The sequence below is a fragment of the Penaeus japonicus genome, unplaced genomic scaffold, assembly GCF_977035675.1.
Source record: "Penaeus japonicus unplaced genomic scaffold, GWHDUDI00000001_assembly GWHDUDI00000004, whole genome shotgun sequence".
In the NCBI taxonomy this organism is placed as follows: Eukaryota; Metazoa; Arthropoda; class Malacostraca; order Decapoda; family Penaeidae; genus Penaeus; species Penaeus japonicus.
In genome coordinates this window covers 35914100-35926599 of record NW_028234406.1, presented here as the reverse complement: position 1 = coordinate 35926599, position 12500 = coordinate 35914100, and the positions used below count along the sequence as shown (strand labels likewise).

General features: G+C 36.1%; 1 protein-coding gene across 1 annotated transcript in view; it reads right to left on the bottom strand.

Moving 5' to 3' along the window:
* The window catches only part of Orc3 (origin recognition complex subunit 3), a 13327-nt gene that overhangs the window by 495 nt on the left and 332 nt on the right, over positions 1 to 12500 (bottom strand). The window contains exons 2-13 of the mRNA XM_043018807.2: positions 9109 to 9267; positions 8621 to 8892; positions 8358 to 8496; positions 6575 to 6900; positions 6166 to 6325; positions 5907 to 6020; positions 4875 to 5072; positions 4589 to 4705; positions 1991 to 2129; positions 1657 to 1817; positions 506 to 742; positions 47 to 234 (exon numbers count right to left, since the gene is read on the bottom strand). Of these exons, the coding sequence (XP_042874741.2) occupies positions 47 to 234; positions 506 to 742; positions 1657 to 1817; positions 1991 to 2129; positions 4589 to 4705; positions 4875 to 5072; positions 5907 to 6020; positions 6166 to 6325; positions 6575 to 6900; positions 8358 to 8496; positions 8621 to 8892; positions 9109 to 9267 (2210 nt within the window). The remainder of the gene's footprint in view (positions 1 to 46; positions 235 to 505; positions 743 to 1656; positions 1818 to 1990; positions 2130 to 4588; positions 4706 to 4874; positions 5073 to 5906; positions 6021 to 6165; positions 6326 to 6574; positions 6901 to 8357; positions 8497 to 8620; positions 8893 to 9108; positions 9268 to 12500) is intronic.

Sequence of the window (12500 nt, the reverse complement as noted above, 5' to 3'; positions counted from 1 at the left end):
GAAAAAAAAAGAATCATATATATATGATTTTTTTGGAAAAGGATACTGTAGTTTTTGATCTATGGCCTTCTTGTTGGATGTGTCTGCCTCTGGATCCACCACCGAGATGAAAGCCTGGAGCCAGTCGTACAGGTTGATGAGACGACCGCATTCAAGGTGCAACTTGTACACCACACTCACATCTGGCATGGTTGTGGTTATGCTTGTTGGGTCGTCTAGTTTGCAACAATTACACTGCAAGACAAGAAATCAAATTTGCTTTAAAAGACAATCAGGTACTTTGTGCATAACAATGATTCCTTATTTTACCTAAGATTACTTGAACATCAGCTAGTAATTTAAAAGCATGGACTACTAGTAAATCAATATATCTTTTTACAAATTTTTGAAATTTATCTCTAAGGAACTGGAATTTCCTTTTTGTCCACAAAAAAAATTGTTTTTAAATGTTAGTATTACATAAATTCTTTCATGTAAATCTGTAAATTGACAAAGGGTTTCTCACCTGCAGGTAATGATGTGGGTTGGAGAGAGCAGTCGTAAGGGCAGCTCTAGGCATGCCAATGAGGTGTCTCTTTACTGTTGACGAGCAATCGAAAAACAGGATCTCATGGAGGGGTCTTTTCGCCGGTGGCTGAAGCTGGGTTATGAAGACATCCTCCAGACAGTGCAGGAACTCTGCCCTCAGTGATTCAAAGGCATTAGGTTTCTTAGCTTTTTTCTTTGCCAGTTCTTGTAATTTCTGGAATGAAAATCGTTTGTCTTAGAAACAATATACTTTTCTTTACCCCCCAAAAACTCTTTTGATATTGAATGAAGTAATATTTTTAGTCCTATACTAAAAACAAAAGAAAACATCAACATTTATCATAAAAATTCATAAACATATGAATGTAAATTGATAATTTCAGGGAATAAGATCTATTTTTTAAGATTTTGCTTCTGAACAATCACCAAAAATTCTTTGTATACCCATTTGCTATCTTTAGATTACCACTAAAGTAGGGACTCATTGTTAGTAACAATTGCATCTAATATCATACTGGTTACAAGGAAAATGCTGAAACTTTTCCAAATATTATAAATTAAACAAATTATGAGTGTGTAGCAGTCCATTTCAACAGTAACAATTATATGTAATGCAATAATTTGCTCAAGGTATTTTAGCACTTATGAACATTATCAAGACTTCATAAATATCCTGAAACACACAAATGAAGCTTTCAAGAAACTTTATAGGAATGTCTTATATCTGTTCTCTTAGATCTTCCTTTATGAGGCCATGATTCCATCATATGTATCTACTGCTTAAAACTCCTATTTGAGAATCCCAAATAGAAAAACAACACTAACATGATCATGATGTGTGTATCATATCATTATCTCCAATACTTTAATATTAAAGTTACAATCTGCATTCTGTTTTTTTGCCATCACATTCCATATGAAATGAATAATCTTTTCTTTTAAATCTCTAAAACAATTCATCCTTATACTCTTCAAAAATACAAAGCTAATCTTCCTCTGTAATCTTTAGGTGGATTACAGTGGAAGCCTACAGCAAAAAAATAATAATAAAAGTAAAAAAAAAAAAAAAAAAATTAATCATTCTATCATCTTACACAAGGAAGTCTGTACTACTAATGATAAACTCACCTCCTTCAGCTGGAACCGATCAGATGCTTGTATACTGATAGCATCTTCTTCTACTTTGGGCTCCTCAACTGATTCAGGAAGTTGATCAAGGCTGGTGAAGCGCACCATCATCAGTACCAGATTATCATACAGAGAGGACATTTCTTCGTCTTCATTATGTTCTGTAGGGAGAAGAATCAGCGTAATGATATTTCCAAGCATCCATTAGTCTATCTTTGATGAATGAATATAAATGTATCAAACTCTTTAATTTTTTTAATTTGAGGACTTTGATTTTTGAAACATAATCAAATGTCAAATAAAGACAGAATTAACAACAAAAATCAGTCCCCACCTTGCAAAATAGACATCATTTCTCGTAAAATGGGAAGCAGTTCTTCTCGTGCCATGAGTCCCAGCATCTTGTGTGCCTGTTTGAATTCTTCCGTTTCGACTAGCGATTGTGATAAACAGGTGATCAGCACTTCTCTCACCTGCAAAAGGAATATAATGTGAGTTGCCTTTCAGAATCCAGCATTGTTTATCATCTATGTGACATTTCTAATTCAGAGTACATTGTTAACAACTTTAGAAGTAACCAATATCTATCCAGCCAATTTCTTTCTTTCTTTGAGGTCTTTCTCAATCTATTATACTTTATCAACTCAACATAAAAACATGCTATCATTTTTATCATATTGTTTATTCAACTCACTTATATTTCTTCATTTACTGTAAATGGAACATAATCAATTGCCATAAGGGCTAAACAATTAATTTGAATAACAAATATAAATAATAGTAGATACCTGATGTCCTTCACTTCCTTGCAGCATTTAAAAAAAATAAGAGAAACAGTTATTTCAAACAAAAAATATATAAGAATCAATGCAATTTTCCTTTACTTGTTTATTTCTTTTTATGCTCCATTAATATTTTATTGTCAACTATGTGACCTTGCTAGTGAAATCAACCTTATTCAATAGAAGTTATAAGTCTATATGATGGCACACAACATTTGACTTGAATCATTACTATTTTAGCTTTTTACTTTACATGAATGTTAACTCATTGCGTACAGGCTCATGACATGGATCACTGTACTATTTTATTGTGCTATGAAAAAGGAGTGAGTGATGATGGAAACTGCAGTCATAATTACTACAATTACCGTAATATTAAGATAACTTAACGTCTAAAACCTAGATGGCACCACTTTTTCCTAGTACCAACAGGAGAGAGAGCCTTGAATGACACCCATCCACTGTCTTTAGCAAGCACTATCTTTATAGAGTGACAGCAAACACTAAGTTGATGCCCTCTTGCTCTAAAGCACCGCCGATGAAGGTTGTGCAGGCAGAACAGGAAGAGAAAGGTAACAATCCATACCCAGTGTCTAAAATGTGCTCCTGTGCCAATATGGATGCCTTTCATTGTGGCACTCACAGTCACAAGCACAGGTTTCATTCCTCTTCCCTACTTCTTCATGTTATCTTCATTGTAGGCGGTTATATATTTCGTATTCATTCATGACAGCACAAAAATACAATAAAATAAAGTTGCCTTTTGTCCTCACATAAAACAGCAATACTTCTATCACACTGAGTATAAAGAAAATAATGAGCTAATATGCATCATATACAACAATTTTAGTCAACTGCAGCACTGATAGAGCCTGTCATATATAAGTCTCTAAACTCAATGAAACACACAAAAAATAAAACACAAAAACAACTCTAATTTTACAATGAATGACTGAAAGAGAGTGGGAAGATTCAAAATATGTTGCTTCAAGCTGCCTCGCTCTAAAATAAAACCTATCCTGGAGACTGGGCAAGTGAATATATCCCCATCCGCAATGGGTTGATGAAAGATAAAAAAAAAAAAAAAAAAAAAAAAAAAAAAAAAAAAAAAAGTTTTACCCATGCCTCTTAATTAATCATTAACCCACTGCGTACGGGTGTCATGACATACATGACGTAGGAGCTTTGGCCTGACGACGGGCGTCATGACGTACATGACGTTTAGGGATTTTGGAATACTATGCTATTTCATTGTGCTATGAAAAAGGAATGAGTGATGATGGCTACTGCAGTCATAATTACTATAATTACCGTAATACCGTACTAGCTTAACGTCCAAAACCTAGATGGCACCACTTTTTCCAAGCACCAGCACGAGAGAGAGCCTTGAATGGCACCCATCCACGGTCTCTAGCAAGCACTGTCTCTATAGAGCGATGGCACACACTAAGTTGATGAACCCTTGCTCAAAACTACCGCCGATGAAGGATGTGCAGGCAGAACGAGAAGAGGAAGGTGACTCAATCCATACCCAGTGTCTAAAATGTGCTCCTGTGCCAATATGGATGCCTTTCATTGTGGCACTCACAGTCACAAGCACAGGTTTCATTCCTCTTCTCTACCTCTTCTTGTTATCTTTATTGTAGGGGGTTATATGTTTCGCATTCGTTCATGACAGCACAAAAATACGAAAAAATAAAGTTGTCTTTTGTCCTCCCATAAAACAGCAATACTTCTATCACATTGAGTATAAAGGAAATAATGAGCTAATATGGATAATATACTACAATTTTAGTCAACTGCAGCACTGATAGAGCCTGTTATATGGCACATATAAGTCTCTAAACACAATAAAACACACAAAAAAATAAAACACAAAAACCGCTCTAGTTTTACAACGAATGACTGAAAGAGAGTGGGATGATTCAAATTAAATTGCTTCAAGCGGTCTCTCTCTAAAAATAAAACCTATCCTGGAGGTTGGGCAAGCAAATTTATCTCCGTCTGCAATGGGTTAATCTATCACAGTAGCTGTAACAATCTTTATCTATCAGGTAAAAAGTATTTTCTAAATGTTCAATTCCAATTTAATATCCCTTATCTCGATCTTACAACTATTACATGAATATATGCACAATGTTGCTACTTACATGACGTCCAAGTGGAGAACCTGGAAGGGAGTTTGTCAGTGCGTGGACCACTTTCACAAGACAGCAGAACCTCTTATACCACGTGTCTAGATCACTCAACAGGGTTTGCACGGTTTCCTGTGTAGAATACAAAACACTCATAACAAGACCTGCACAGTATTTTTGTATAATCAGAAAATTATAATCAAGGGATTCTCTTTCATAGCAAAAATATCTTCTTTTTCTACTGCTATTCTTATTGCAAATTTAAATCTGCAAAACACAATTGATGTAATAAACTCCATACCTTAGTAACTTTTTCATCAAGAAGAAGAGCTGCCTGTTCTTTTGGTGGACGACCCTCAACATAACTCCTGAACGATGGTAACTTTCGAACAATATCCAACTGTGATGAAGTCATGTTCTTGACTCTTGAAGATCTGGATGATGCAGGACAGCACAGGAATGTAGCTGGGTTAGCCATAAAGTGTTCAATCATACACAACTGAAATTAACCAATATTGTTAACGAGGCAGTTGGTATTCTGTAAATTTTTAATGGCCAATAGTCATGGATAAAGGGTGAAGGATGTAAAAATGGTCCTAAATTCTTGTGCATCTCTATTCATAATATTTTCTAATTTACTCTTTTTAAACTTTTGTTTATCATTCAGTGAAACCATGAATAAAATTATATATTTCTAAAGAGTCTATATTCACCTTGTATTTATTGATAATTCAAGAATAAAGACTACCAACCATTAACTGCAACATTCCAAAACAGTATGAAACATATGCAAAAATTCTCAAGTGTAAATGTAGTTGGTGTTCATCAGTAGTCATATGACACATTGGTTTTCCCTACACACACTACTATGTTGTAAACAAAACAACAAAAGGAAACATAGGAAAACATACAAATATGCTAAAGGTCTTTTTGCTGTATTGTTTCCTGAAGAAGCTGAAAAACTTGTTCAACATGAATCCTTCTCATACACTACTATACAAAATCCCTTAGAAATAAACCAAAAATACCCTTTCTAGTATCATGAACATACACTATATTTACCAAATTCCATAAGATTCTTGATTGGGCTACAAGCTACAACAATAAACAGTCATGAACCTAATCTAGTTAGTTGTCAATTTAGTGTGTGAGATAGTCAGCAATCATTAGATTAATACATGTACAATACCTCTCATCTGTGACTGGATATATCAATTGTTTTCTTTCTAACAAGTTTACAGTTTCATTTTAAAAATCTGACTGATCAAGTGCAATGTTAATGTGATCAAAATACACTGATTGCATAACCATTTGATGATAGCATGACACTTACTTGAAGAGCTTTGATGAAATTCTTTACAGATAGATCGTGATACAGAAAGATATCCAGAAGTAACTTGAAAGTTTTGCCTCCGATGTGAAAAGGTAATTTTTCCGACATCAACACCTGAAAAATACAATGCTTCATTATGTAGTATAGAATAAAATAAAATAGATAAGTGAAAAACATAATTCTAATGACTAATGAAGATTTTCCATTATCTGACATGAATTACTATTAACAGCTGAAATAAGATCTCTTAATACATTACCTGCTCAATAACCTGATTGAGGTAGTGAGTAGAAGGCTGAGCTTGAAAGGTCTCAATTGCAATACAAGCAGAGGCATCCTGGGAAAGACACCGGTGCACAGCTGCAGGAGTGGTTGCAACACCAAATACAAACACAAAGGGTAGATCGGAACAGTGTTCACTGCGAATAAAAGAGCAAACACAAAAACTAAGGTACATGGCATCTCTAAAGTCTTTACTACTACTCATTCACATTTCATTGTTACATTTGTCCTACTATTAAAAGAAGGAAAATAAATTCTTAAAAAAGTCCTATGGACACAACACAATTTAGTCACACATTAATGGAGTTTATTTGAAGTGTGATGTACCAGAAATCAATAAAGATAGAGAACAATAACTAATTAAAATAAGGAATCATCATACAGACCTACAAATAAGAATCAGATCATGCAGAACATTTGTTGGGAAGCTCTCTACATCTTCGAAGATAATGACTAACGGGTGCTGTCCTCCTCTAGGTACCGCAGCTCCACTGTTTGACTTCATCTTCTTTGGGGGGGAACCTTCGCTCTTTACTGGAGATGAAGCATTCTTTCGGGGAGATCCCATGCCCTTTCTTGGCGACCCTGAGGTTTTTCTTGGGGAGCCTGTCATTTTTCTGGGAGATTCTACAGACTTTCTGGGCGTCTTTTGTGGAGATCCTTTGCCGGGACGAGGAGGTGTGGTTTCCAGTGTTTTTTCCGCAATTAAGTCCTGGAAAATAAATGTTAAAACAGACATTCAAATGGGTAATGTACCTGAAACATAAAAAAAAAATCTTGTATGTAACAGTTCTCTAATTTACTAAGTGTATCAATTACTCAGCTTGCACAGTCATAACATACAATGTATTACTAAAATATAAATCAAACATGTCACCTAATCAAGCACTGACCCAAACCAAAATTTCTTTCCTTTTTCAGACAGTATTCTCTATGTCTTTCATTTTACTACAACTAGAAGTGATAACATATCACCAATAACCAAAATAGACATCTAGATATCTTCACACAGTTTACGAAGACTCATGTTGATAAGTGATAAAATGCTTAGTTATAAAAATAAGTCATTTCTAGGCATAATATGCATTGCAATTTTAACTCGCTTCCCTACAAATACCTAATTTTTGTCCCTATAAAAGGCTACTTGATAAGTTTTGATGGTGCTTCTGAAAATTCCTCCATTTTTCAGCCTAAGTCTCAAAAGTAGTGAGTAGATTTTACTAAATGCCAATAGTTTTCATTTCATACAAAACACTGCAGCGGATTTCTAGAATTTTGTAGTGAAAACATCATTATTTATTTTATCAATATACAATTTCCCTAAAATGACAATTTGTCCAGATAACTCTTCTTAAGAAGTCTAGAAACAGTTGTCCTGTAAAACAAAAATGTAGTCTAATAGTTTCAAAATTACATATAATTCCTTGATATGAATGAAAAATGCAAGAGACAGAAACTGTTAATGCTATTGTTTAACTCCACATGAATATGTCTATGACAACAAATAAAAAAGCCATTTTCTGAGTAAAACCATACGGTCTTGATATTGAACATTCAAAACTTATACAGGGTAAACAATATCTACTATTTTTCATCTAACTCTTGAATGTAAATGTAAACCTTTACATGGCAGTAAATAAAAGAGTGGCCCTAGTATCTGTCAAGAATCGAGCAGGTGTTGAATTCTATAATCTTATGCGAGACAAAAGAATTTAAAAATGATAAAGAATAATGCCAACACTGCCTCAAAGCCAATGAGAGACTGCCCGGCCTGAACCAACATCTAGCACAATCACAGGCAACATGAAAGACCAGATTTCTGCAATAATGCTGTATAAGGGCTGTCACAGAAAAGCAGTTGAGTATTCTGATACGTAATATTACACTAGAAGACTTTTAGATTTGAGTGAAATAAAAAACAAATCAGTTCAAAATGGAATTGTCCTTTTACTAACATATAAATTAAGAATAATGTAGCATTAACCCACACAGGACGGGTGGTACAGCATGTGTACCGCGCATTCAAAAGCCCAGTTGCCGGGCAGCACAGTATTGTGCCGGCCATTCAATTGATTTAGGCCTAATAATTCGAACGCCCCGGCATTTGGACATTCAAGGCTAGAATTCCCCCGTCGGGAATGGGTTAAGAAAACATTGCTGAAGTCCTACCTTATACCAAGCAGTGAGTACACTCATGTTGCACTGTGCACGTTTTACAGATGGACCACTAGCAACTTCTTCAACAAGATCTGGATCCATTACAGCATTCTGACCCATCAACTGTGAGATCATCTTAAATGCTGCACCTCTAAAAGAAAAAAACATTTGCAATCTTAGTCAGCAAAAGAGGAGACACACTTATTTGTAAGCATTGAACTAAAGACAAATATAGCATACTGCATAAAACAGTATTTAACGCATGAAGTCCTCACCTGACAGTGGTACAGTTCCTGCTATGGAGCTGTGCAATATGTGGTGTGACTCCATCCTGAAGCATCCGAACCAGACTCCCAAAGATTGCTTCATGATCAGGCATATTCACACCTGTCACCAAACAGGCAGTGGGAATGTCTCTTTGACTTTTAATGCTGCTAATCCTAAATTTGCCATCGATTTCTTCCTCTTGGCTCCTGCTCTCTCCTGCATTTCTTACAAATTCTACAAGGTCTTCAAAAACCTTGGCATGAACACTTTTCTGTAAATTCTGAAATGCAAACAAGCACAGTTAAGACTTAAGATACAAACCAATGGTTACTCTTATGATAAAAAATATTTACTAAAAATAATAGAAGATACATGAATTAATGATATTAAGATTTAAAATGAAAATGTGCATTGTTATAGTAATATAAAATTATATTGGAAAAAAAAAAAAAAAAAAAAAAAAAAAAAAAAAAAAAAAAAAAAACTAATATCTTACCAAAATAAGCCTGTTGACTTTCTGCCAACAAGTCACATAACTTTTATAGGTAAGTAACTTGACATCTTCATCAGTACCCTCCGTCCAGTAATTCAGTGATGTTGCTTCAGGCGACTCTTCATTCTTTTTTGTCTTTGGTCTCTTGAAGGCAAATACACCCTGAAATAAACAATTAATTAGTCTCATGTAGATACTGAAAGACATTTATTATGATGATAACAATATCTATATATACAAAGGATATCTTAAAAAAAAATCTCAAATGAGTTAATTATATTGATGATCTCAGAAACCTGAAGGTGAACTTTTGAATAAATTTAGTTTCATAACCTATAAAGTAACTAGGGCTCTGTACTACCCGAGAACTCTAGTTCAGTTTTATCTAAAAATAATTTTAGATTTCCCTAGTGATTTAACGTAAATTAATGAACCGGCTTAAATTCTTTTATTGCCATAATATTTGTGGTGGATGTTCGTAGACTTTTGTTTACATACAGTAAAGAGGCAATGGCAAATGCTTGATAATGTACCATTATCATGTTGGACTTTAGATTGTAGGCCTTCTATCTAATATCAAAGCAAATACAACTGGTCCATACCATTGCTGTAATAATAAATTGGTACTTAAGAAAAAGTATATGTTTAGAAATTGCTCTTTCTGTAATCATGACTCTTCTATGCAAATCTACTTGAAACATACTGTTTCAAAAATATAGTGGCCTTCATGCTTTGTCCTCAGGCATAGGCCAATAAACCTTTAACATGTATATAGTAGCATAATAGAGTTTGGACCTTTTTCTTATTTGATGAAAAATCACAGGGTCTATCTTGCCAGAATATAAATGGTAGAAGTCATCATCTTGCATTATGCATGCCAGAAGTTATCCATGGTGTTACAGATGCATGATATTGTTAACAAGTTTGTCTCAGAATATTTGTACCCTTCCTGACTATTTTTCCTCAAATGGGAGCCAGTCAAAACTCTATCATGTCAAAATGAGAGCAGTGGATGTTAGCTAGTCATTGTCATGGCACAAAAGACTCAGAGGCTGAGGCACTTGACACTGCCCCTGTCAACTGTGTTATTTATGATACCAACCTCTTCATTTCTTTGTAATTTCTAACAGAAATATCACAGATGAAAAATGTCTTCAAACTTTCTGGTAAATAGTCAGGATAGAGCCTTGTTGCTAAATACCATAATATTGGTATTGATGGATTCCTCTCACCCCCCACTACTCACATATAGTGGATATTGCCCTTGATTCTCCCCTATAGCCCATAGTCTTGGCCCAAATAATAGGGAAGGGCATGAAGTAGGTCAGGGATATTGCAGGGTAAGACATAAATAATATGGAATGAAATACATAAACACATGCTGCAGATGACCCACGAGTGCCATCTATAGGTGGCTGCACACAATGCCACCCACTCAAAAGGGGAGCTGCCCCCCCTTACATCCACACCCTGGAATAAAAACATCCCCTACATACATATATCAGGATAAAACGATATACATAAACTGGTTGTTAACCCTTTCCCGACAGAGCACGCACTACGCGAAAACCCCTACGTCAGGCCATTGCAATATTGCATTGGAAACATCACACTGGCATGACGCCCCGGCATTGGGAATTTAGCTGTGTCACACGAGTGTGACGCACTGTTGTCATAGGGTTAATAACCTGTGAGAGATGCCAGAAACTGCAGTGGTCAGAATAATCTATAATGTATAATCACTCATTGTACATTAAATGACGTGGCAAGGATCAAAGTTTGATTATTCCCTTGTTATTGGAACTATGCTCTTTACTGCTGTACATATGTAGATTATGAGGGGGAGAGGGCTTATCATTGCATTTTCTGTCTTTCCTTTCATCCTGTAACTTCCTTGATCTCCCACATATCCTTGCCTGCTATCAGGCCCAAGACTGTGGGGTATCAGATCGAATCACAGATAATAACCACTATACATGAATAGCAGAGGGCCAGAGGACACCATCGATACCAATATCATGGTATTCAACATCGTGAACCTATTTACAATAACTACCAATTTCTCAAACTCCAGGTAAATTTTCCGAATAACGCCGCGTTACGAAATACCACAAAAGTGGTATCGATGGATTCCTCTCAACCTCTACTATTCATATATAGTGAAATTAATGAGCGCTTGCACCCCTGGACCCCACAATCTGGGTCTCTTTTCTTAAGGCACTTCGTGCTACCTCGTCCTACTTCGGGGCATATTTCGCTTGCAAAATCTTAACCCAATGACCTACCTAACTTTGCCTAGTTTTGAATTAATCCCTAGCCAAAGGGGGGCTTCGCCCCCCCCTGGACCCCCCCTTTTTAGGGCACTTCGTGCAACATACCTTGGGCAAGATATCCCGAATCCACCATCCTCGCCCTAAAATTCAAACATGGCTGTGTTTACGTATTTACGGATAGTAGCAAGCTGTGGACTGGAAACCCCCAAGGAATTACCTGCATGTGCTGTTATGTTCTCTCAACAGATGGCACAATATTCCCCATTATTTACAGTATAATTATAGTGCCCTCTATTGAGTGGTCGCGTCATCATCGGTCCTAGTTTCCTATCCTGAGGAATATATGAGACGAAGACTCAGTTGCTGTCATCATGGCGCAGTGTGAGGGTTATCCGTGTCGCGGCATTTTCATCTACAGGACTAATTACGCATCATAAGTATCACGAAGTGCCCTGAATAGGGGAGATCCACAGCTCCCTCTTCGCAAAGGCTGACTTCAAAACTAGGGAAAGTGAGGTAGGTAGTTGGGTTAAGGTTTTCGTGATACCGAAGTAGCACGAGATAGCACGAAGTGCCTTAAAAAGGGAGGGTCCAGGGGGGGACGAAGCCCCCCCTTGGCTAGGGCAAACTTCAAACCTAAGCAAAGTTAGGTAGGTAGGTAATTGGTTAAGATTTTGCATACGAAATATGGCCGGAATTCATATTTTACCCCGTAATTTCCCTGATCTACTTCATGCCCTCCCCTACTATCGGGACCCAGATTGTGGGCTTCAGGGGTGCAAGCGCTCATTAATTTCACTATATATGAATAGTAGAGGTTGAGAGGACTCCATCAATACCACTTTTGTGGTATTTAGCGACGCGGCGTTATTCGGAAAATTTACCAACATTTTTTCTGTGAATTCAATATGTGTATCTTGAGAAGATTTCCGAATATAAGTTTTCATTAAATCGCCTAAATAGGAAGGAAGGTTGAATTACTTTTCATAATAAGAATTCCAAAGTTACTCGCATCAGGGCGTGAAATAAAACTTAAAAAAACGAATTCAACGCAATATTCCAAATGCCTTATGTACCCACACTTCACTTTCCAAAAACGAAATATAATAAGAGAGACGGTAT